General features: G+C 40.8%; 1 protein-coding gene across 11 annotated transcripts in view; it reads left to right on the top strand.

The window, feature by feature from the left end:
- ccser1 (coiled-coil serine-rich protein 1) overlaps positions 1-27,010 on the top strand; it is a 1,096,421-nt gene that overhangs the window by 833,231 nt on the left and 236,180 nt on the right. For all 11 annotated transcript variants that reach the window (XM_069925708.1, XM_069925709.1, XM_069925719.1 and 8 more), the window contains one exon: positions 3,116-3,196. In XM_069925708.1, the coding sequence (XP_069781809.1) occupies positions 3,116-3,196 (81 nt within the window). The remainder of the gene's footprint in view (positions 1-3,115; positions 3,197-27,010) is intronic.

The following is a 27,010-nucleotide window of genomic DNA, read 5'->3' as shown; positions in this document are numbered from 1 at the left end:
GATCCACTTCTGCTGCCTCTGCCCTCAAGGCGGAGTGTCCACCTGAAAGGGCTTGCTGTTACTTTCCTCCAGCTCGTGTGTGTGTGGTCTCTCTCTCTCTCTCTCTCTCCGTCTGTCTCTTTCCTCCAGCTCTGCATTCAGAGAGCTATTCCCTCCCACAATCCTCAGCTTTTCTCTCCTGTCCTCTAATCCATCTCCACCTATGCCCTCTTGGCTGTTGGCCTGTGATTTTTTTTTAAAAATTTCCCCCCCCACCCCAAACCCTTCTTCCCTTTTTATTTTGGCACCTGCCTGCTTTCTGCTCATACCTTGATGAAGGGCCCAGGACCAAAATGCTGGTTATACATTTGCCTCCTATGGATGCCGCAAGACCTGCTAAGTTTCTCCAGAACTTTTGTGTATTTACTACAATCTGTGGCCTTTCTTGTTTCACTCCCATAGCAACTGCATTTTTTTTAGACGGTCTGGAAACTAAAATTAAAAATCTAATTACTCCAGCTATTGGAAATATGAAATAAAAACAAAAATTCCTGGATATCCTCAGCAAGTGAGGAAGAAAAGTTGGAAATAGCTGTAATTAAGCAAGAAAGTCACAAGATGGTGGATTCAAGTGCAATATACAAAATCTATTGAAGTAACTCAGCAGGTCATGCAACACCAATAGGAGATCACAGATAACCAAATGTGCCTTTTTTATGGTGCAACCCTGCCTTAAAGCTGGCACAAGGTGACAACCTATAAGGCTAATCCAGCATTGCCTTTATGGAGAGTAGAGTCAGAAGCAGTCTTCCGGAACCGAGGGAAGCGGGGTGAGCGGTGCAGTAGCGCTGCCCATCGGTGTGACATCAAACATGCGCTCCAACAAGTGAAAAATTAATATAGACATTCCCTGCCACCCAAAAGAACAAAAAGCTTTAGCCATCATTCATTTAAATAGATTAGTGATCCTTTAGAAACAAATTGTGGTTGCTATTTTGCCCTGTATCTGAATGCACTCGTGTTGAGGGCTGACGACATCTTCGCGACATCATCAGCCCTCCCCTGTGTAGCCACTTCCACCGGCATTCCTTTTATGAAGGAGGTGGACTACACTCCACATTTAATTGTACCGCCAGGTGGATGGAAGCCCAAGTTTATTCCAGCAGTCCATTTTCCTTTGGACCTTTTATGGAGGTAAGTGCAGCGATATAAAGATGGAGAATCTCCGTCTTTGCATTTGCCTTTTTTCTCCCTCTATAAAAAGGCTTAAGGTCTGGGGCCATTGTCAGTTGTATCTTTTCTCTGATACCCTGTGTAAGGATATAAGAATTAACGATTGTTCAGTTACAATGGCAGTGTTTGGATACCATAATAGTATTTAAGAGGATTCTAGATAAACACATGAATATGGAGGAAATGGAGAGGTTTTTACAGTCTCCTTTTGTTGACTTTGTTTATTATGTGACAGACAAAAGTTGAAGCATGTATATTTAATTTTAAGTGTTTTCCCTGTATTACATGACAGTATAAGGAATCTTGAGATTTATTTAATTTGTCATTATGTTCAGCACGGACATCAAGGGCTGAAGGCCCTGTCCCTGTGTTGTACTATTCTATGAAATAAATCTGGACAACCATGATCTAAGTGCCATTTTTTTTGATGTTGCTTCCTATGGCCAGGATTTGTGGGGGTGCTTCTCCATGAAAATTTGACCACCTTTTACTCTATTCCTTCCTTCCCTTCTGGCCTTTCCCCTACCCCCACACCCTATCTCTATCCTTCACAGGATCATGGAGCCCTTGCAGATCCTGTATTAACCTGAATGGCAATAACCATTCCTTCAAGAACAACATTTAATGTAACACATCCCCTCTGGGGGCTACAGTGCATTTAAAGGGGGCTATGGACTTGAATCATAAAATATTTGTTTTTTTATGTAGTTGTTGGGAGAGAAGTACCTATACAGAAGAAACCAACTAAACAATGGCTTCACAGGAAAGGGGGCCTTAAACTTTTGAACAGAGTCTGAAGAGGGGCATAAGCTGCTTAATAGATGGTGTACCATATTAGAAGATTATATGCGTGTTGCTTTAATGTTCAAGCAAGTTTTAAAAGATACTTTAATGGAGATTGAGTTAAGAATGATGTTTATGTCAGGAACTACAGAGTTAAGGCAGCCAATTGGAAATCTTTACATTTGGTAAGAATTGAAGAAAATCAAGTTTGGCTCAATCCCATTTACCATCAACTTCTGTAAACTATTCCCTCCACATTTTTAGTTCCTCTTCCCAGATTCTGTCACTCATTTACATTGAGGGCAATTCCCCATTGCTAATTAGCTGATCAAACTGCATGTCTTTGGGATGTAGAAGGTCACGGGGTACCTAGAACAAACCCAGACAGTGAAAGGAAGAATGTACATTTCCCACACAAGTTGCACCATGGCTGGGATTGATGCCAGGTTGCTGGAGCTTTGAGACTGCAGTTCCATCAGCTATGCCACTGTGCTACCCGAGTTGTAGGTGTTAAGTAGATTGCAGACTTGGGGAGAAGTGAGACCACTGAGGGCTTTGAGCATAAGGATGAAAATCCTCAAACACCCAGATGACAAAAGAATCCTTAATTCTTTTGGGAGACACCTCTGATTATCTCAGTAGAAAGATGAGTGTTTGACAACAGGTCATGGTTGCTGGGATATAATGCTGAGACCTAAAATCTTCATGATGCACCTTGGACTCCTCCACTTCCCTTACTTCATTTTAATCAACACACTTTTGTGTCATTTTAATTCGAGTTGTAGGATTACAGAGCAGAGGAACAGGCTATTTGGCCCAACTTGCCCATACTGACCTGAGCTAGTTCCTCATGCAGGCACTTCACCTAAATCTCTCCATGCCTTTCCTGTCGAAGTATAAACATTACAATTGTAGTATCCTCTCCCAATTCCTCCATCTTATTCCACCCTCCATGTGGCCCCTCTAGTCCATTTTCAATCTTTAATATTCCTGGAAGAGTTGGTTCAAGCAGTTCTTGTATGGGCACATCTCAACAAATGACTTTCTCATGATAATTAAACTCAATGTCCTCCATCATTTCCATTAATTCTACATATTGTCTCTTTCCCTTTTTCCATAGGATCCAAAAGATGAAAGCGCACTTCTCAGGCTTCAGCTGAAGGAGAAAGATGAACTGATTTCACAGCTTCGAGAGGAACTTGTAAGTTCTTGAGGAACTTGTAACTAATTATTTTTTTGGAAACCTTCCAAAATAATAAGAAATTGTATTTGTGTCAGAGACACCATGGCCTGTTGTCTTGCTCCAGTGTTAATGTGTTATTTATAACCAAGGTAATATAGTCTCTATGGTACTTGTGAGTTGTGAATAAATAGGGCAAAGCATCTTTATTTCATAGAATTGTCTTGACAATGTTTATCAGACATTGTTTAAAGTCTCCATTAGCCAACTGGGTGAGATACTAATAAGCAGCTATCTTTGTCTCCTCCTCTCATGCTAATATTAACACCTGGTTTACTACATTTATGTAACACTCTGCTAATAAGTCTGTATGAACAATTGTCTGCAAAAGCAGTGACTATTAAACAAGAGCCAATCAGACTGTTAGGTTGTGATTTCCAGCAAGAATCAATGGATAATTGTCAAATGTACACATCTTTGTGGATTCCCTTTATCCTTCCTTTCAACATTCCCAGACTGCACTGGAGTTAACTGTAGTGAACCTAAATTCTGTGGAGGAAATCGGCTTCAAACTCTACTTAAACACTCGGCATGCCAGAAGCTGCAATCAACCTCCAAGGAAACCATTTGACCTGTTGTATTTGCATCAGTATCTTTCTATCCAGTAGCTTTTCACCTTATTTTCAAGTTTATGATCATCTATTTGTACCAGTACAACCCAAAGAAACAGCAATATCCAGTCCTTAGTACAACAAAAAAAAACACATAGATATAACACACATGCAGACAAATGATGTATAGGCAGTATGTACAGTTTATACTACATAAAAATAAATCAATATTGTTGAATAAATCATAGTCTTGGAGGGTTGGTATGAGCAGTTCATTCAATCGTTCAACAGTCTCACTGCCTGTGGAAAGAACCTGTTTCTCAGCCTGGTGGTTCTTGCTTTGATACTCCTGTATCTCTTTCCTGATTGGAGTAGCTGAACAATGGGATATTAGGGGCTCTCAACTATTTTGTGAGCCATCTTCAAACAACTGTCCTGGAAGATCATGCCAGTTGTGGAGAGGAGACCCCAGTGATTCTCTCTGCTTCTCTTATGATCCTTTTAATTGACCTCTATTCCAAATTTCTATAGCAACCATACCACTCTGATGTAGCTGGACAGGATACTTCAGATAGAGCTCCTGTTGAAAGTTGACAGGGTGATGGCCAGTAGACTTGCCTGCCTCAGTCTTCTCAGGAAATGCAGTCGCTGTTGTCTTCTTGACAAGTGAGGAGATGTTGTGTGACCAGAATAGCTTGCTTCTTAAATGGACCCTGAGGAACTTGGTGCTGACTACTTTCTCAAATTCAGAGCTATTAATGTGTAGTTGAGGCTAATCCCTGGTCCTCCTGAAGTCCAAAATCATCTCCTTTATCTTTTCTTGCACCATATCATGAGATTTTCCACCACTTCACTGCAGTGGGACTCATCGTTGTTGCAGCTGAAGCCAATGACTGTTGTGTCATCTGCAAAATTGATGCATCTGTTGGAGCTGGATCTGGCGATGCAGTCGTGGGTCAGGAGCATGAGCAGGAGTGGGCTGAGCACACAGCCATGTAGTACACCAGTACTCAGCATGATGTTGCTTGACATTCTGCTCCTAACCCAGATACTCTGTGGTCAAGTCCAGAATCTTGTTGCAGAGTGGGGTGTTGAGTCCCAATGAGGACAATTTTTCCATCAGCCTCTGGGGAATGATCATATTATAAGCCATGCTGGACTATGAACATCAGCCTGGTGTATGAGGTGTCATTTTTGAGATGAGTCAGGAGGGAATGGAGGGACAAGGCTATTGCCGCATCATTGGCCAGGTTCCATCTGTAGGCAAATTGAAATGGGTCCAGTGTCTCTGGGAGGTGCACTTCGATGCATTCCATCACCAGATGCTTGAAGCATTTCATAATGGTGGAGGCCAGTGCCACTGAGCAGTAGTAGTAGTTGATGCCTGTCATTGTCATCCTCTTTGGTGCCGGGATGATGACGGTGTCTTGAAACTTGCAAGGATGATGGACAGCTGTAGTAGCATGTTGGAGATGTCTGTAAGGACCTTCATCAGTTGGTTTGTTCAGTCCTTCAGTACTCAACCAGTATGTTTTCTGGTCCCACTGCTTGTGTAGGATCATCTTAATTGGATTCTCCTCCCCTTGGTCACAGCTTTGCAGGGGGCCCGTTCATTAGTATGACTCGGAGCTTTCTTTGGCGTCAGCCTGTTCTCGCATTGCACTGTGCATAGAAGATATTCAGTCTCTCCAGAAAGGAGGCATTACTATCTTTGATTTGTAAGGTTGTCATGAGGTCTTTTTTTTTTAGATTTTATCCTTGGCACATGCGTTTGTTTTGCCAGTGTCACACAACTGTCTGGATATACTGTGCATATCCATGCTTTGTCTTCTGGATTGCATGGGAGAGTTTAGCCCTGGAAATTTTGTCCCCTGTCCTGAACGTAGCATCACAAACTCTAAGAAGTGCCTGGACCTCTGCATTCAACTATGGTTTTCGACATGACATTATATGACTGTTCCTTTGCAGAATCACACCTCAACACAAATTCCTAGATGGTACAAATATGACATAAACTGGAAGAGGCTCCCTTTATATTTAACAGCAGAAATTTTTATATTGTGCTTTTTATTTTATCACTCACATTTTGCATCTACATACTTTCATATCTGTACAATTGTTTTATTTCTATTCAGGCAACTGACTAGATATGTAATACATACACATAGCTTTGCTTCATATCTATCCTGAACATTGATTGCCTTAGGATGTTCCACTCTGTTAAATGTTTGGTTGTAGTAATAACGTTTTCCATTGCACAGTTTGTAGGTTTTGCCAGTAGCATAATTTCTTATGTTTGTAGTTGTAAACACATAATCTTCAATTAGAGAACAGAAGATAAGTGAGTCAATAATCTGAGTTATGACACCTTGTGCAAAGCATTGAGTTGGAGACGGGACAGAATTTATTTGAGAAGCACTACAAACTATTTGAGCAAATATGACAAAAATGAAGGCAAATGTCCAAATAAAAAAAACCTCCCACAGGTAGAATGAGTTGGTGGAAAATAGTTACATCGTCATGGAGTCATAGACTTTTACAGCATGGAAACAGGCCCTTTGGTCTCATCCATGAGGCCATACTAGTACCATTTGCTTATGTTTGGTCAATATCTCACTAAAACTTGCCTATCCATGTTCCTGTCGAGGTATCTTTTAAATGTTGCATTGAATCTGCCTCTACCACTTCCTCCAGTAACTTATTTGAAATGCCCACCATCCTCTGGGTAAAAAAAAAAAGATGGTCCTCTTAAATTTTTTCACTCTCACCTTCTATCTATGCCCTCTAGTTTTCGATTAACCTACTCTAGAAAATGACAATGGCTATTTACCTTATTTGCGCGCCTCACGATTCTATTAAACTCCCATCTCCTTCAGCCTCCAAATCTCGAGGGAGGAAAATAAAGAGTATTCAGCCTTTTCTTATAATTCAAGTTCAACATCCCACACTAGCATTCTTTTTCATTATTTCTGTACCCTTTCCAGCTTAATTATATCTTTCCTATTGCTAGATGAGCAATGAATAATGATGAGAGAGGAGGTGTAAGTGCAAGGGAGTACTTCTTGCAGTCATAGGAGGTACCAAGAGGGGGATTAGTGGGAAGGAATCAATGGATGAGGGAGTCCCAAAGGGAACGAACACTGGAGAAAGTGGAAAGGGAAGAGGAGTGTAATGATAGTGATCATGTTTGCATGGCCACTAGCAAGGCCTTGATTATAGTTACTGTTTGATTAGACTTGACTGCCATCAGGTGGCTGACACATAGAATGTTATCAGTAATGGAGGCTTGCAGCCTCACGGCATGCCTTGTGTGTTGTTTATATCAACTTTCAAGTAAAGAACCTTTTCCTTCATCCATGTGTTGTCTAAGAACTCTCATATGGATACCAGATGAAATGGGGAGGAGATGAATGCAGGTGAAGGCTGACTTGATGGCTGTGGTGTAGAAACGATATTTTCTAAGCAAGGACAATATTTCAGATGTCCTGGAATGGAAGGCCTCATCATTGGAATAGATGCGGTAGAGACAGAGGAATTGAGAAAAAGCTGTACTATCCTTACAGGAGACAGGGTGGGAATGTCTTGTACAGTTGTAACTTAATGTCCCTGTACTCAGTCTGAAACTGCTTCAGGAAATACCTTTTTCACTCTACCAGGAATAGTGACAAATAAACATAAAAATGTTGGAACAATGTATGAGGTCAGAGTGGAATGGGGGAGGGGGGGGAAATGAAGTGTTGGTGAACTGGATGGAGATGTTTTGTGAGCTATTTATGGGAGTTTGGTATTCATAGCTGATGTTGTGTTTTCTATATTATAACAGTAATTGCAGGTTTTCATTCTCTGTGAAGCACTTACGACATTTGAAACATACTGGAAAAGGTAAAATCATGCTTTGCTTGCTTAGCATTTCCATTAATTAAGTGGCTTTGAGTTCACTGGAGAGTGAGGTGCAGGGAGTTAAAAATAAACAAAGAATGGACTGTAGCACTCAAAATATAATCTGCTGTGGAACAAATCTTACTATGCAAAACTATCAGCTTTGGAGTAGTTTTAGCATAGATTTTAAGACATGATAAAGATTGGAGGCAATGTGCAGACAGATATATATTTGAATTTTACTGCTACATTTATGATAATAGCAAGGTAAATGTGGCACTAAAACTTGAGTATCAGAGAACTGAACTGATTTATGGTCACTATTAATGTAAGTGTTATGCACACACTCATTCAGCACTATTCTAAAACTGCATCCATCAGTGAACAGTAAATCACAGAGGTGCCGGATTTATTTTCTTCGTCTCTACAACACTAATGATGAAAACATCTTCAGAAAATCTATCTACGCCACAATATCATCTGTCTAATACATAGTTTTTCTTACCACAGAAAACATTAATCTAGTTAAAAATCTGTGAAGCCCTGTTGTGAATAATGTCTTCAACAACTGGCTAGCCGGAAGCTAATCTGTTTGCTATTTAAGTTTGGAGGCCGAGGACAGCTAAAGGGGGACAATTTCTGGGTCAACATAAAAAGGAAGATCTTCAATTTATGCAGTAAAAACACACAAAGCTGGAGAAACTCAGCAGATCAAGCAGTGGCCTTTATATACCAAAAATAAAAATACATAAGCAACATTTTGGGCTTGAGCTCTTCATCAAAGTGTGGGGAAAATGTTGGTAGGCATCTGAACAAAAGAGTAAAGGGGGGGAAGAAGAAAAGAAGGGCAGTAGGTGATAGGTAGAGAAAGGAAGGAGGCGATAGCAGAGATCAAGGGGTGGAGGGATGGGTTTATTTTGTGTGTTTTTACTTCAACCACAGTGTTTGCAGATCTTAGTGTTTTACTTTAAATTTATGCAAAACTGCTGAGGACTTTATAACATGGCAGAGAACCTTTAAGCCAGTCCTGATTTTGAAACCACCAATAAACAGGATAGGACATGGGTTGGAGAGAACAGTGTGAAAGGTATTTCATGAGGCCAAAACTAAATGACCAATAAAATGATGATACACTTTAAAGAATGCATAATTCCAGGAACAAAAACTGGAACAAGAGGAGATGTGAGAAGTGAGTGAGGTAGATCGTAGCTGGGCAACAGCGATGGGAACTGTTGAAGAGGAGTTGGACCTAGTCACTAACCATTAACTCCAACTTCAGCACGAGGATTTATGGAGAAGCAGCATTCCATTGACCTCAATGGAAGAATGATTGTGAGGATGGGACTCTTTCTTTTTACCCTATCAAATATCCAAATTTTCCCAAATGTATTCATTGAAATGTAAATATTATTTGTTTGCAGTGGAGTTTAGGAATGGGTGAAGGCCATTCAGCTTCATGAGCATGTTGGTCCATCCACTTAGACAATGTTCAATCCATAAGGTATGAAACCTAGAACAATTCAGCATAGCACATCCTTTGTTCCAGGATGCCTGCACTGAATTTGCTGCACAATGCAAATTAAAATTCTGGTACTTGTTCCTTATCACTCTATTCCCTGCACATTCATGTACCTATCTTGAATCCTCTTAAATTCTACAATTAGATCTGCTTCCACCACCAATCTTGCAACCTGTTCAAGCCACCTTCCACTCTCCGTACAAGAAATTTTCAATGCAATTCAGACCTCCTTTAAACCCTATACCCTTCACTTTAAAGACATGTGACACTTTTCCTGAGAAAAAGATTCTCACTCTCTACCCTGTCTATGCCTCTCTTACCTATGTATTCTTCCACCATGTCTCTGGCTAGCCTCCCATGGTAAACCTCCTGCGCCTGTTCCAAAGCCTCGACATCACATCCTCCTGTTTTGGAGTAACCAGAACTGCACACAATGCTCCAAGTGGAGATCACCAGAGACTTGTATAGCTGGAACATGGATTCCTTGCACACATAAATGCCCTGGCCAGTGAAGGCAAATGTACCCCACACCTTTATCACTCTATCTTGCATGATTCCTTCCAAGGAGATGTGAATCTGGATCCCCAGGTTCGTCTGCACACCAGTGCTTTAAGAGTCCAAGAACACAATGCATCTTTTCCCCTTATGTTTGGCCTTCTAACGTGCAACACCTAGAGCCGTAGAACACTATAGCACAGACACAGGCCCTTCTAGTCTGTGCTGAACTACTATTCAGCCTAGTCCCACTCAAGTGCTCTGAGACCCTATTCCCTTCATTCCACTCCCATCCATGTACCTGTGCTTTTTTTTCATTATTATCAAAATTGAGGCTGCATTTACCAATTCAGCTGGCAGTTCGTTTCCACTCCCACTACTCTCTACATGAAAAAGTTCCTCTAATATTCTTAATCTTTTTGACCCTTATCCTAAATCCTTATTTATCTCTCTCGATCTCAGTGGGGGTGGGGGGGGGGAGGGGAGGGCGTGGAACACACTTGTTTAAACCTCACACTCATCTGCCATTTTTCTGCAAATTGTTGTAGGAGCTCTCTATCCTGTTGAATATTTTTATAGCTCTCTACCCCATCCACAACTCCACCACCATTTGTGTCATCTGCAAATTTACTAATCCACTTTAAATATCACCACATTCATTACATTTAAGAGAACTGCAATGAATCTCCCTCCACTGTTGAGAGGTGGCTTCATCACACAGCATTAAACCTCAAGAATAGTGAAAAGATAAAGGATTGGCATTTACTTTGCATGTTTCTTTTTGTTTTTGCAAGATTGACAGCTGGGATATTTTTCTGTGGAGCAATGAAGGATGAGAGGTGACTTAATAGAGGTATAGAAGATTGAGGGCCTTTTGTGGGATGGTCAGTCAGTACCTTTTCCCAGGGAAACACGAGTAAATACCAGACGGCATCTGTTCAAACTTGATTTTTTTTTAGATTTAGACATGCAGCATGGTAACGGGCCATTTCAGCCCATGAATCTGTGCCACCTAATTTACACCCAATTAATCTACACCCCAGTACATTTTTGAATGGTGGGAGGAAATCGGAACCCCTTGAAAAAACCCACGCAGTCACTGAGAACGTACAAACTCCTTAAAGACAACGTGGGATTCAAACCCTGTAAAGGTGTTGCGCTAACTGCTATATCAACCATACAGCCCAAAAGTTGAGTGGAGGAAAGTTTGGGGGAGGCATACGAGCAAGATTTTTATGCAGAAAGTAGTGGTTGCTTGTAATGCATTGCCAAGGGTGGTGGTGAGGACTTGGTGCAATAAGGACATTCAAAAACATCTGAGACAGGTGCATGGATGTAAAGATTATGTGAGAGATGTAGGGAAGGGTTGAATTAATGTTGACATAGGGTGGCTCAACATTGTTCAGCTGAATGGCCTGTACTATGCTGTAAAAACCTATGCATTTGAATGTTTTAAAAAATTCCTAAAACGTGCAGGAGTGATGGAAGTGCACAGCAAACTCCCACAAACAGAAATTTATTTGAGGAATGAATGTAAACTAGAGGAACTGCACCTTCTATTTGACTTGTTCTGTCTGCAACCCAATGATAATAGCATCAATATCCAGTTTCTGATAACTAGCTCCACCTCTGTCCTTTCTCTTTCCTTCAAATTTACCCCATTTCTGTCCTTTAATTTACCTTCTTTCCTCCTAGATACTGTTAGGTAAAAACATCATGAGCTGGGAATGTAGAGGGAGTCACCCAGTGCTGGGCCGTAACAAGATGCAGTTGTGACCTTGTACTCTCAAGATAAGAGTGGGGATGACAAATTGATGTGCAGGAGGCTAGCAGAGAGGGACAGCAACAGTTTATTCATTGGACAATGTCATGGTATGATCATTTACAAAGTACGTATCCTAAGGTATATAAAAAAAACACCACTTGCTGATAACGGCAGAATGCGCCTTCTCCAACTAACACTGTTAGTTGCAAGTGTTACAATCCGGCAATAAAGAACAAAGAACCTTGATTTCGACTCAGTCTGGTGTTTGACTCACTCATTCATGAACAAAGCAGACCTAACAATTCCCATTGGCCTCATCACTATTTCTTCCCCCTTCCCCACCTATTTCCATCTCCAATCATCCACACACTCAACTTAAGGGGTTCTCCCATGCCCTCCACCTACTCTTCCATCTGCCCTTCATTGCTCCCATATCTTGTTACATTCCTCATCTCCCTGCCAGATGCCATGAGCTCCTTGTTGTCTCCACTGATCACCTTCTGGCCCCTGTTTCTATTCCACCCTTCCCTCCTTTACCTGACATGATATGCCAACTAATTCCTCCTCATCTGCATTTACCTACCATTTACCAACTCTTGCTCCCCTTACATCTTCATATCAACAATCTCTCTCTGCCTTCAATCATGAGGCAGGGTCTCAGTTAAAAACATCAACCATCTCTTTCTCTCCATGTATGCTGCTTCACACACTGCTCTTCCGGCACTTTGTTTTTTCACCAGGTTGCATCATCTGCAGCCTTGCGTCTCCATTATCCATCCTCCATTTTTTCAGAACAGAGTGGCTTGCGGGGATATTTCAGAGGATAGTTAAGAGAATTTTGAATTGGTGAGAGTTTCAGGAGAGAGGACCATTTTTAAGGCTTTGAAGAAAGATGTTAGCTCGCCATCAATGTGACACCATCTATATCAAGAAGCATCTTCCAAGAATGTGAACTGTTCTCTGACCATGATTGAGGCTGGTGTGTACACCCATTGAGAACTAGGATTGTGTTCATTTGTGCAATGAAGGTGATGCTGTTGTGTAAATTAATATGCTTGGGGAGTTTGTCACTCGTTTCTGAAGAACAAGATAATTTGAATCTGAATATGCAAGTATGGTTAAACACTATTGATTTTGGAAGTAAAGGCTAATCTATGTCTCCCCTGTCAAATGTTCTTCTGAATTTGTTTTAATCTTCAGGGGGTAATATTTGTTGCGTTTTGTGCCATACAATTTCTTCATTCCTGTGCTTTCCAGGAAATTGTAAGCTACTCTGTGGAATATTTCACTTGCTGAGTTCTCATCGTGGGGGGTCCTCATCACTGTTTAGAGTTCACTTTATCCTTGCAAACCATGAATTTTGATTTGGAAATTTTTGAATGATTGAATGCCGCTTGTGTCGAAATTAAGATTCTAATCAGTCCAATTTCATATTACTTGGATTTTCTCAAAATAACATTAATTTTTCTATTCAGTCTAATGCATGTCTCTTTGAAAAAGGTATGTATTGATTAATGCAGATCTGCTCAATTTCCATCGCCTTTGATATTGACGAGACATTGTCAGAAATGCTTTCCACGTGGTTTCTAGTATTGGCATGCAAAATGTTTAAAAGAGAACCTACTTTTTCATGATGTATACAAGCAATTAGTTTGATCTTTATCTGGATTGGTTCCAGAATGCCCATACCTTGGGAACTTTGCATTTGATTATCTGGGATTTAGACTATCTATTTCTCTTGCAGCTTTGTGAAAACAAATGAGAAAATAAGGATGATTAGGAGCAGGGGTAGACCATTTGGGTCTTTGAGACTGTTCTACCATTCATCAAGATCATGCCTTTTCTTCCAATTCAGAGATATTGCCCTACTGCTGTCATTATTTTTTTATTGTACAAATCTATTACTGATCTCCATTTTCAGTTAACATAATGAAAGTCTTAACTGCTCTTGGGGATAAAGAATTACAGATTCAGAAGAAAAATATATCTCCACAAGCCATTACCAAATGTCATACCCCTCATTCTGAGACCATGACTCCTTTATTCTAAACTCCTCAGTCAACAAGTTCATTGAGCCCCAAACATAATTTTGCAATTTTCTATGAAATCTCCTGTCATTTCTTCAAAACTCAAGAAAATTCAGGTTCAATATTTTATCTCATGGTGAGCCCACCATCTCGTAAACTTTTGCCATGTTCTCTGTGGCAAGTACATTCTCTCATTCCTTTCGAGTTGCCTTATCAAGGCCAGTTTCCTCATTCTTCCCTTCATGCCCAGGTAATGGGTGAACTTGTCCCATGGGACTCTCAGCATTTAGTGGGATGGCCAAGAAGCAGAGTGGAACAAAGCTATCCTGGTGTACTGAACAGGGGCAATGTAAAGAAAAATGCTTCAAAAAGATGCAACTGTTTTAATTAAGGTCTGTTCCAACTAGGCTGGTCTAGGTTCATGGAATGGGCCCCTTATCCTCAACACTGGCTTCTCCTACATCTCTCCAGTCTTGATAAAGGGCATTGAGTAAAATTGTTAACTATTCTTTTTGTCCAACTGATGCTGCTTGACCCAGCATCTGTATATGCTTTTGTTTACCACTTCCAGCAGATTTTTTTTTAGTACAAGAACACTAAGATCCCTTTGGGTCTCAACATTACTCAATCCCTCACTGTTGTCTGTTGTCATCGTCTTCTTGCTACTTGGATCTATGAACCAAAATTATTGTTTCATATCCCACCACAGGATATGGGAAATTTAAAAAAAGCTTAGCCATCATAACATGATACTGATGGATTGTTGTAAGGAGAAAATAACCTCCTGCAGTAATTTCATATCTGTAAAGGGATGGAAACCTTCTGACGAGTACCAGCCTTGACTGAGAAAACAATGCATTTTAAAATTTTGGTTCTTTAGAGGGATTTGAAGTGCTGTGAGAGATGTGGCATGTGACAATTGCAAAGTTGATGAGTGCTGCATCATGCAAACTGTAAGAGGCACCAAGGGATTCAGCACGTATAGTATCTCTTGTTGAAGATTAGCATGTGACAGTTGTTCATGTAAAACTTTTAATGGTGTCATTACATTATAACAAATTACATTTGCATATTTACATGTAACTGTATCACAGGTACAATTGCAATTCCCAGTGCCTTGTCTCAATTGCTAACAAGATGCTGAGTTGACAGCCCATTGGTTGGTTCTAACAACGTTAGAATGAGCCCAGTTTTCAGGTGATGAACAGCAGTAACCTGGGAGCAACTCATTTCATGTGCTTGGGTATCACTGGAAAACTCTTGGTGACTTTTCACAATAACCAGACATCAGCAATGTAAAAGCACTGTGACGAATTATATTATATTTTGTATTGTATATAGAGATATTTTAAAGGAGATAAATTTGTGGTTTTTTTGTGTGTAGGTCATAAACAAACACTTCACAACACAGATCTCATTTAAAATGCCAGAGCTCTGCTCAAGTCAGACAGCCCAGACTCCCAGTGCCTTTGAAAAGACAATGGAAACTGGTTTGCTGAAGCGCTCACAATTTGGTGTTAATTGGACATGTTGTGGAGTTATGTATCATTCTTTTGGAAAGCAAAAGATGAATAGACTCAGAAGATTGGGTCTGGTGCTGCAATCTGTCTGAAGGCAGTTTGCTCTTGTGTTGTTTTGCAGGCAGAGAGAATCAAACATGTTTTTCTCAAAGTGTGACACACGCGCACACACGCGCACACAGACACACAGACACACAGACACACAGACACACAGACACACAGACACACAGACACACAGACACACAGACACACAGACACACAGACACACAGACACACAGACACACAGACACACAGACACACAGACACACAGACACACAGACACACAGACACACAGACAAAATAGTGTTTCGCTTGAGTTAAGGGAATCAGAAAAGGGACTCTGTGCTGACCTGAAAGAGAAGTTATCATCTGGAAAACCCTCATGGGACAAGTTTCTTCGGAAAGATACTGAAGTGGCTGATTGGAAGGAATCAGTTTGTGTGTGTGTGCAATGAGCAACAAATTTCTCTGAAAGCCGACATGAACCTTCCTGAGCAGTAATCATTTACCTTTCAAGCACCAAAATCTGGTGAAGATTCATAAATGTTAAATTCTGTGCACAGTATAAGACTTGCCTAATACTGGTGAACTTGGAGGAGTGAGAAGTGAGATTGGACTGAATCAAAGAACTTTTCTGAACTTGTGACACATTACATACATGTCTGCTTAGAATTAGAAGGGGGTTAAGTTAATAGTAATAAGTTAAAGTTTGATCCTGTTTTTATGTTCAAAGAAAATTAAAAGTAACTTTGGTTTAAGTAACCATTTGTCTTGGTGAATTTCTTTTGCTGCTGGGCTTAGGCATCCTCTGGGTTTGTCACAACACAAGGAAACAATTAATTTTGAACAAAATAGTAATTTTTACTGAGCTGACCAGAATCTAAAATGTTGTTCAGTTAACAATACCAATGATCTATGGTTCAAAAACTTTTGGATTGGTACTTGAATGGGAGAGGAATGGAGGGAGATGGTCCAGGTGCAGGTCAGTGGGACAAGGTAGAATAATATTTTGGCAGAGACTAGAAAGGTCAAAGGACTTCTTTCTGTGCTGCAGTCTTCTATGGTTCTATTACATAGTAGCAACAATATTTTCACTTATTATCATTCTTAATATGACAAATTTGGTTCATAACATGTCTTGAAACACACCAAATAATCCCCCCAGTATTTCTTCTTTGGCTTGGCTTCGCGGACGAAGATTTATGGAGGGGGTAAAAAAGTCCACGTCAGCTGCAGGCTCGTTTGTGGCTGACCAGTCCGATGCGGGACAGGCAGACACGATTGCAGCGGTTGCAAGGGAAAATTGGTTGGTTGGGGTTGGGTGTTGGGTTTTTCCTCCTTTGCCTTTTGTCAGTGAGGTGGGCTCTGCGGTCTTCTTCAAAGGAGGCTGCTGCCCGCCAAACTGTGAGGCGCTAAGATGCACGGTTTGAGGCGTTATCAGCCCACTGGCGGTGGTCAATGTGGCAGGCACCAAGAGATTTCTTTAGGCAGTCCTTGTACCTTTTCTTTGGTGCACCTCTGTCACGGTGGCCAGTGGAGAGCTCGCCATATAATACGATCTTGGGAAGGCGATGGTCCTCCATTCTGGAGACGTGACCCATCCAGCGCAGCTGGATCTTCAGCAGCGTGGACTCGATGCTGTCGACCTCTGCCATCTCGAGTACCTCGACGTTAGGGGTGTGAGCGCTCCAATGGATGTTGAGGATGGAGCGGAGACAACGCTGGTGGAAGCGTTCTAGGAGCCGTAGGTGGTGCCGGTAGAGGACCCATGATTCGGAGCCGAACAGGAGTGTGGGTATGACAACGGCTCTGTATACGCTTATCTTTGTGAGGTTTTTCAGTTGGTTGTTTTTCCAGACTCTTTTGTGTAGTCTTCCAAAGGCGCTATTTGCCTTGGCGAGTCTGTTGTCTATCTCATTGTCGATCCTTGCATCTGATGAAATGGTGCAGCCGAGATAGGTAAACTGGTTGACCGTTTTGAGTTTTGTGTGCCCGATGGAGATGTGGGGGGGCTGGTAGTCATGGTGGGGAGCTGGCTGATGGAGGACCTCAGTTTTCTTCAGGCTGACTTCCAGGCCAAACATTTTGGCAGTTTCCGCAAAGCAGGACGTCAAGCGCTGAAGAGCTGGCTCTGAATGGGCAACTAAAGCGGCATCATCTGCAAAGAGTAGTTCACGGACAAGTTTCTCTTGTGTCTTGGTGTGAGCTTGCAGGCGCCTCAGATTGAAGAGACTGCCATCCGTGCGGTACCGGATGTAAACAGCGTCTTCATTGTTGGGGTCTTTCATGGCTTGGTTCAGCATCATGCTGAAGAAGATTGAAAAGAGGGTTGGTGCGAGAACACAGCCTTGCTTCACGCCATTGTTAATGGAGAAGGGTTCAGAGAGCTCATTGCTGTATCTGACCCGACCTTGTTGGTTTTCGTGCAGTTGGATAATCATGTTGAGGAACTTTGGGGGACATCCGATGCGCTCTAGTATTTGCCAAAGCCCTTTCCTGCTCACGGTGTCGAAGGCTTTGGTGAGGTCAACAAAGGTGATGTAGAGTCCTTTGTTTTGTTCTCTGCATGAGTTTTTCAAGCTTTGTTGGGACCAAGGTAAACTGCCTCAGGATCTTCGTGATGCCACCATCATCACCCTGTACAAAAACAAAGGCGAGAAATCAGACTGCTCAAACTACAGGGGAATCACGTTGCTCTCCATTGCAGGCAAAATCTTCGCTAGGATTCTACTAAATAGAATAATACCTAGTGTCGCTGAGAATATTCTCCCAGAATCGCAGTGCGGCTTTCGCGCAAACAGAGGAACCACTGACATGGTCTTTGCCCTCAGACAGCCCCCCAGTATTTAGTGCAGTGATAAATATTCATTGTCCCTTATTATTAAACCCAATGAATAAATAATTAGTACTGCACTGTTCAAAAAGAGTATCATAAATCCTGGGAACCAGAAATGAACACACTGTTTGCTGGAAATGTTGACAGATAGGACAGCAATAGGCTTGGCTGAATTGACGTAAACAAGAAATCTGCATGTAGTGCAGATAAATGCTGGAGCAACTCAGCAGGTCATGCTGTATCCCAGTGATCACACAAATAAACCAACTCCATTGATTTCATTTTCCTCCTGGCTTCTTGGGAAAGCTGCCAAAATTTTAAAAGACTCATTCAACCCCGGTCACCCTCTCTTCTTCCCCTTCTGTCAGACATAATGTACACATGGTTGGTTGTAAACATGAACCTCCGCATTAGTGGACAGTTTTTTTTTCCTGTTGTTATCCGACTCTTAAACAGACCTCTCATTGGTAGAAGATGGCATCCTTTCACTGTTTAATTTGTACTTTTCTCTATACCCAGAACATTATCTTTCCAATACTCTACCTGCTCTTTGACATTATGTAACACTGTACCCTGTGATTTTGTTTTATTATTGCAAGGTCTACTGAAGTTGAGCATGATAGACTTGCCCAGGTAACACCAAACAAAAAAAAATTAATTCACTCTTTTCATGGATGATGGGCAACAGTACATATTTGTGTTTCATTGTATAAATGTCAATTAGAAGAACTTGGTCAGTGCACAAAAGTGCTGGAGAAACTCAGGTCAGGTCATGCAGCATCCATATGGAAGGTTGGTTACCCTTTACATTGGCCCAGGCTTGAAACATTGATGACCCTTTACTTATGGATGATGCTTGAGCTGTTGAGTTTCTCCATCTTGCTTGTCTGTTGCACTTGACTCTTGCATCTGCCCTGTGTGTGTGTGTGTGTGTACCCCAAAATCAATTTTATTCCCTTCAGTTGTTAATAAGTGCAGCTCAATACATCACACAAACTTCCCTTCCCTCCAAGGATGCCATCTGCATCACCCAATGCCAGGGGAAGGTAAGACTCATCATGTCCTGGGCACACTCTTCTCCCTCCTACCATTGGGAGAAATTGCAAGTGTAAAATTGTGCATCAACAGTCTGAAAGACAGCTGCTTGATGCAGCCTTCTGGCTCCTGAATGAACCCCACAGCAGTGCTCCCATGTTCCCCTCCTTTGTACTAATTGATCTTTTAACACTATCATTCAATACTCTTAAATTCTGCCCTTTCTCTTCTACTTTCTATGACTGTATGAGTCTTAGAGTTAACCTGTTAGACTGCTCATAGAAGAACCCTTCTTGCTCTAGGAGGTATATGTGACAAACTTAAATCTAAAATCTTAAATTTCAACAAACACAATCAGGACCTGTTCTCTGATCCATCGATTGAGTTCATTATCTCAATGTCACTTTTGTTTGCTCCTTAAGAAGTATGTCTGTGAAGTGTTTGAGAGGCTAATACTCAGGATCCAGCTCTTAATGTTTAGACAACTAAATAGGTCGGGTATTAATTGATAAAATAGTGAGGACAGATCTAATGGGTTTGTCTTTGTGACATTTTTGGGTCTTTTTGCCTAATAGACTATGGTGACTTCTCACTCATTCTGTCACTGCAAGTACATAATGTCATGATGGAAGATGAGGTTTTGTGGAAATTACAGCCGATCCAATCCTCAGTCATTAGTGACCTTCGAAAAATGCATCTGAAGAATGTGCTTTGCAAGCTCTTTTCATTGCTAAGTTGCAGTGCAGGTTTGAATATCGTCAATTCATGCTTTTGGAACAGTTGTCTTGTGCACTGACTGACTCCAAGCTGCACATTGGAAGAGCAGCAGAAACATTTTATTCCTGAACATTAACAACTCCCACTCATTCTCATTCTGACTTTGATTGTAACACAAAGCTCTGACTAGACCCATTGCAACACTTGAGACTATTTCAGGCAAATCCCTTCTCATCATAGATTCATAGAGAGATGCAGCACAGGAGCAAAATATGGCTGTACATTTGTTTTAATCTGTTTTACTTTGCCTCAAAGTCATTTCTGTTTAATCTACAGCATTTTTATGCCACGGTTGCCTTAACAACTGTGAAATTGTAAAAGAAATTTTTATTAAAAAAAAAAGGATTCCCACTGTGTTCTGCAAATTAATCTCAATGGTCCAGATTTAACAATGGCTGAGGTTGAAATATTTCATCTGTTTGTTTCAATCCCTCAGTGGCCTTTCCCTATTCTTGTATACGCACCCCTATAGCTGATTCTAAACTCAAGTTTGTTTATTGTCACGTGTATTAAAATTTAGTGATAAGATGTTGTTTATGAGCAGACCAGTAGACACCCAAACATAGCTCATCAAGTAAGACACAATTCAAACGTGCAGAGTTGGAGAGAGGTATCAGTTGGTACAGATTAAAGCCAGCTTAATTTTACTAATTTTGGGATTCATTAAGGAGTCTGCTGACAGTGGGAATGAACTGATCTAACACTCAAGAAACTTCCATCTGATGGGAAGAGAGTGTGCCTGGAGTAGGCTGAAACTTTTACTATATTGGCTGCTTTTCCAAGCAGTGGGAATTACAGATGGAATCGATGCAAGTTATGGGGAGGGAATGAGGGACTGAGCCACATTCACAACCAGACACAGTTTAACATAGAAACATAGAAACTGAGCCCTTTGAGTCTGCTCATTAGGATCACGGCTGATCATATAATCCCAGTCCCCTATTCCTGCTTTCTCTCCATTCCCCATGATCCCTTCAACCATCAGCACCTCATCGAGCTCACTTTTGAATTTATCTAATGAATTGGCCTCAACAAATTTGTGGTGAGAGGTTCCACCAGTTCACAAGTTTGAGTGGGGGAAAAAATAATCTTCATCTCTATTCTTAGTCTTGAGTTTCTTGTGGTTTCAGATGGAGCAGCTCTTGTGCCACTAAGTTATGACCCTGCTAGGTAATTTTCAATGGTACACCTGCAGAAGATGCTGGTGACATGCTGAATTTCCTCAGGCTTCTGAGAAAGTAAAGGCATTTGTGTGCTTTCTTGGCTATTGAATCATTGTGGGTGGAACAGGACAAGTCACCGGTGATGTTTATACCCCGAAGCTATCTATGATCTCCATCTCTGCGCCAATTATGTGGACCAGGGAGTAAGCTTTTCCCATCCTCTGGAAGTCTATAACCAGCTCTTTTGCCTTGTTGACTGTGAAGATGCTGTTGATGCCCTGGCATTGTTGATTACCTTATCAATCCTTGATTTCTTGGACTCAACCATTCATCATGTAGGACCTACCCTTGCATGTCCTCATTAAAGACATCACCTCATATATAGCAGAATTAAATTCTATCTGCCTTAACTTTGAAATAGTTTTAACACCTCATCCAAATGATGTCACACCAACAGTGCTGTGCTCATTCAATATTATACTGGGTGTCAGATGAGACTTTTCTGGAGAAGGAACTTGAACCCAGCAACCTCCTCTCTCAGAGGCAAGAGTGTTGCGAATGAGCCATGGCTAATGCTTTTATCTAAATGTTACTGGTATTGAAAGAATATCTCACAAAAGTAAAATAAAGTCATAAACTATAATACTGAAGAAAATTGAGATGGAAACACACAAAGCCTCCATCCCTGATGGACTGAATTTTTCATTAATCTCTTGGAGAGATTTTATTGCACATGCATTATTTTTATATGAAAGCACTAACTCCAGGCATTAAAAATGTAATTATTTTGTAACAATGTGCACAAACTCCAAGTAGCCCCAAAGTGAAGGATAATAAATTACAATCCCTACAGATTGTCATATCTGTTCTTTAATAAGGACCTTCTGTTATTCAAATGCCACTTCACAGCAATGACAAGATATTTCAAATTACTTGTCTCCATCCACATCCCTTGGAGGTTCAGATCCATCCAGGAGACAGGTCACTGTACTAATTTCTTCACCTCCATCACCTCAGCTTTCTGAGCAGATCGCTGATTACATTCGTGCAGTAAACCGGTGTAGACATTTGTAACAATGTCCATTTCAACTAATGGACTCAATCCTTTGACCATACAGCAGTTCTGTTGAATGGCTGGGCTCATTTTAAATTGTTTAGTTTGTGTTGCTATGTGCTTCAGCAAGGTCATTCCTTCAGATGTTTCACAGTAGGGGATTTTAGCTTGTCATTTGCTTTTTTTTAAATTGAATGATGCTACGATTCAGGAACCATTTATAAGGCGTTTGCTTTTCTGTTTCTGAGAGGCAGACTCTGTGACCTTTTTGAATGGAGACAGTGGAGGTTCTAATGGACATTTTCATCTTTAACTGCTGTGCTTCTTGAACATGCACAGAGGAGCAAAACTTCCTGTAAATATAACCTCCACTCTAACATGGAACAGAGGAAGCAAGGTGATGTCACCATTTTTTAAAAGGCCTCTCTCCTAAACAAACGTAAATGTCAATGAACCGAGTCCCATCATTGCTCACTTCTGAGAAAGTTACAGTTGAGCATAATATGGTTGTCCATGATTACCATAATGGTAGTGTCATGTTCAAATTATCATTTGTTTGGACAATATTAGGAGCTGGTCATACCCTATTCTACATGAACATCTTCAGCCACTTAGTGACCCAAGGTATGTCCCCATGTATAAACCACAAAGAAAAAGAATAGCACATTTTCTTCACAAAAATCAATAATAAGCCAATGTTTAATTGTAACAAATCAGTGGTTTTGTTCTCACTTATTCTGATGCAGGCTTTAGGTTCTCAATGTATTTAATAATTTTAAATTCTCTAGATGCAAAGAGTAGTACTGATCTCACATCTTCCAGATCATTTGAACTGTTGGTTAAAATAGGTGTTCCAATTCACCACTTTCCAGGATCAAAATTTTCAACTCTGCTTTGAATTTATCAATCATATATTTTCTTGAAACAATGAGTTTATTGTCGTATACATAAGTACAATGTACAGATGTAATAAAAGCAGCTTTCCAATTATGTAACACACATCAATTTCAGAATACAGTAATTAAAATATCATAAAAATTAAAAAAATACAAAAATTTAGAAAGAGAAAATCAAAAGAAAATTATGACAGATCTTTGGTGGTTCAGGTGACATGAAAAGTTCAAATAGCTGTTGGAATAAAGCTGCTCTTGAACCATCAGGAGCTGAACTTGAGACTTTTGTACCTTCTGCCTGAAGGAAACAATGAAAGGAGAGTTTGGTCAGTGTGTTGGTGGTTTTTTATAACGTTGGCTACTTTCTTGAAGCAGTCCCTCATGTTGATGTGTTCATTGGTTGGGAGGTCACTGCTCGTGTTGGTCCTTGTGCAGCCTCATACTTTCCTGAGCATTTGAGCTTCCGAATTAGGTCATTACAAGAGGTATTACTAATACCCTTTCAGGATGTCTCAAAGCAGCAGACTAAGTGCTTTCACAGACAAATCACTGTATGGGTTCTGGAATGTGAACAGGATTTGTACTTAGCAAATTTCAAAATGACAAAAATGAGATAATTGTTCTGATGTAAGATGATGGATTTGTATTGGCAGGAATAGATCTATGAAATATTTGATGCAGCTTTTTGTGGCCTGATGGCTGTAAACTACTTTCTACAATTGATTAGCTTTTTAAGATGTTATGTATTTCTACTTCTTTTCAAAAGGGTATCCACTTTTTATTGCGCCCTTGGTTAGAATAAATTCATCATTAATCCTCAACAAATGGCCCAGATTTACAGAGAAATGGTGAAAGTTCAGTGTGGATTTTCATGCATTTCTCTGTCATTGTCCATAGGTTATGGATGTGCTCTTCACAGCTACTTTCCTGACTGCACGGACAACTGATCCAACAGTCAGAAGAGTTGAACAATGGATTAGAAGTTTGCAGCAGTTCCCCACAACATATAGAGAGGAATGTACCAATCTGTGCCTGATTAGACTATGCAGGAAAAATAATCCTGTTCATTTGAATGAAAAGGAATGGGCTTGGGGTAATAATATGAGCTTGTTTATTCTGTCTCCAGTAGCTGCTAATACTTTAAGTAAAAATCCATGTCACATGACCCTCTTTTTTAGAACTATAGAGCCACTACAACACAAACTTTGCCTTCAGCCCATCTAATCTGTGCTGACCTGTTATACTACCTAGTTCCATTGACCTGCACCGATAGCCCTCTATACCCCTCCCATCCTTGTAACTATCCAAGCTTTCCTGAAATGTCAAAACTGAACCTGCATTCACCATTTCAGCTGGCAGGTTGTTCCACACTTCCACAACTCTCTGTGAGAAGTTGTTCATCCTGAAGTTCCCTTCAACATTTCTCCTTTCACCCTTAACCCATGTCCTCCGCTTCTTGTCTCACCTAACCTCAGTTTAAAAAGTCTTCTTGCCTTTATCTAAACTCCTTGCAATTTAGTATATATTGAACACTACAGTGCAATACAACCCCTTTGGCCCTCTATGTTGCACATGTATTCCTTTTTTAAAGAAAAAATACTGAACCCTCCCCACCTTGTCACCCTCTATTTTTCTTCCATCTATGTGCTTGTCTAAGAATTTTTAAAATGCCCCTAATATCTTGGCCTCCACCACCAACCCTGGCAAGGCATTCCAGACAACCACAACTGAGTTTTTAAAAAAATCAAACTTACCCTGGATTACTCCCCTAAACTTCCCTCCCTTCACTTAGTACACGTGTCCTCAGGTGTTTGCTATTCCTGCCCTAGGAAACAGGTGGTAGTTGTCCCCCCCTCACTATTCGTGTCATAATCTTGTAGACCTCTAAGCCAACTCTCATCAAAAGAGAAAAGTCCCAGTCCTGCTAACCTTGCCTCATAAGATTTGTTTTCCAATCCGGGTAACATCCTGGTAAATCTCACTGCACCCTCTCCATAGCTTCCACATGCTTCCTATAATAAGGTGAACAGGACTGAACACAATACTCTGTCTGGTCTTATAAGAGATTTGTAGAGTTGCAACTTGACTTGCAACAGGACTGCTCTACTCTTAAACTCAATCCACTGGTGTCGTGCAGGGGTGCGGACTGCACCAGGTGACACCATCAGAGAAGGTGACACTAAATGACTGTCTATAAAAAAATTTTGCTGTGTTTAAGCAGAAATTTATTATTTTATAAAAATATTCCTGTAGCTCTAACAACAAAAATATATTTTTTAAGCCCAACTTGCATGCATCCGTATAGCTACAAGCTAAAGCTTCATGCTGATTTACTTTTTGAACCTTCTCATGTGCTCTGGTTTCCCCCCACCCCTCCTCCAATTCCACCTTCCTCAGCACCACCACCCCGGACACACAGGGACTGCACCAAACACCTGTTTCTTCTGTACTAAGTACACTCATACACATGGTCCAGGGGGGGAGGGGTCGGGGTGAAACCCTCTAATTAATGAAGCCCAGAATCCTATAGGCCATCTTAACTATTCTATCAACCTGTGCAGTGATTTAAGGGATGCATGGATTTGGACCCCAAGGTCACTCTGTTCATTTTGGGTAATTGGTGATTAATCCTATACTTAGCCTTCTGGTTTGTCCTTCCAAAATGGATCAGCTCACTCTCATCTGGATCCATCATATTTTCTACACTCCAGGGAATGGAACAAATTTAAGTTCTTGGGAGTCACTATCTGAGGATCTTTCCTGGACCCAACACACTAATAGGATCATGAAGAAAGCATATCAGCACCTCTACTTCGTCAGGAGTTTGCAGAGGTTTGATATGACACCAAAAAGCCTGTCAAATTTCTACAGAAGTGTGGTGGAAAATGTGCTATCTGGCTACATCACTGTCTGGTACGAGGACACCAAACCCCTGAGCATAAAGTCCTCCACATGCCCAGGACATCACAGGCAAAACCATTCCAACTATTGAAAACATTTACAGGGAACACTGGCATCAGAGAGCAGCAGCAATTATCAAGGATCCAAACACTGAGCACATGCTCTGTTCTCACTGCTGTCATCAGGAAAGGGGTAAAGTTGCCACAAGACTCACACCACCAGGTTAGGAAGAGCTGCTACCCCTCCACAATCAGACTCCTCGACAACAAACTCAATCGGGGACTCATTTAAGGACTCTTGTGTGCATTATTTATGATTTTTTTATTCTCTCTATATTGCAGTGTCAGTTTGTTTACATTTGTTGTGTTTACAGTTCTTTGTTTACATGTATACACTGTGTTACATATTTTTGCACTTCAAATAAGAGGTAATTCTGCCTTTCCCGCAGAAAAAAAGAATCTTAGGTTTTATATGATGTCATTTATATACTGTGACAATGAATCTGAAATCTATAGTCCTAATTCATTCAACCTTTCCCATAACTCAGTTCATCAACACCCTTGAAAGCATCCTTGTAAACTTTCTTGGCACTCTTTCAATCTTGTACATATCTTTCCTGTAGTTAGGATATCAAAATTGCACTCAATACTCTAAATTTGGTCTCACAGATATCTTATTCCACTTCACCATCACATCCCAACCCCTAAACTCAATACTTCTGAGCAGTGCTGCAAGATTATTAGTGAGCTCACTCATCATCTCCAACTCTGGCAACGCTGAAGTGAAAATACGTAATGTAATAATTGATGGATAACTACGAGATTGTCATACTTTCTAAGGAGCCTGAGGAAATTTGGCATGTCATTGAAATCTCTATCTAACAGGTGCACAGTGGAAAGTATACTGACTGGTTACATCACAGCCTGGTTTAGTAATTCAAGTGCCCTAGAATGCAGAAGGGGTTTGATGGAAAGTAGAGAAGTTGAACCAACCAGATGGCATTAACATTGACTTTTCCGGTGTTCATTAAACCCCTCCCCCAAGTCTCTCTCTTTCTCTATCTTTGTGTCTCCTTTCTTCCAGCTCCCACCCCTTCCCTTCCATTTTGCTTCTCTTCATTACTTCTGGTTTTTTTTTCTTTTCCATCCTCCCACATATATACACCTATGACATCTTATCTGTTGGTCTATGCTCCTCTCCCTGTCCCTTCCTCTCTCCTCCCTCCACCTTTTTGTTCAGGTATGTGTCTGCTTTTTGCTTATAACTTGATGAAGGGCTCAGGACCGAAATGTTGGTTGCCCTTTACTTCCTATGGTTGCTG

The sequence above is a fragment of the Narcine bancroftii genome, chromosome 3, assembly GCF_036971445.1.
Source record: "Narcine bancroftii isolate sNarBan1 chromosome 3, sNarBan1.hap1, whole genome shotgun sequence".
Classification (NCBI taxonomy): Eukaryota; Metazoa; Chordata; class Chondrichthyes; order Torpediniformes; family Narcinidae; genus Narcine; species Narcine bancroftii.
The sequence above is the reverse complement of the archived record's forward strand: the minus strand, read 5'-3'. Positions and strand labels throughout refer to the sequence as shown.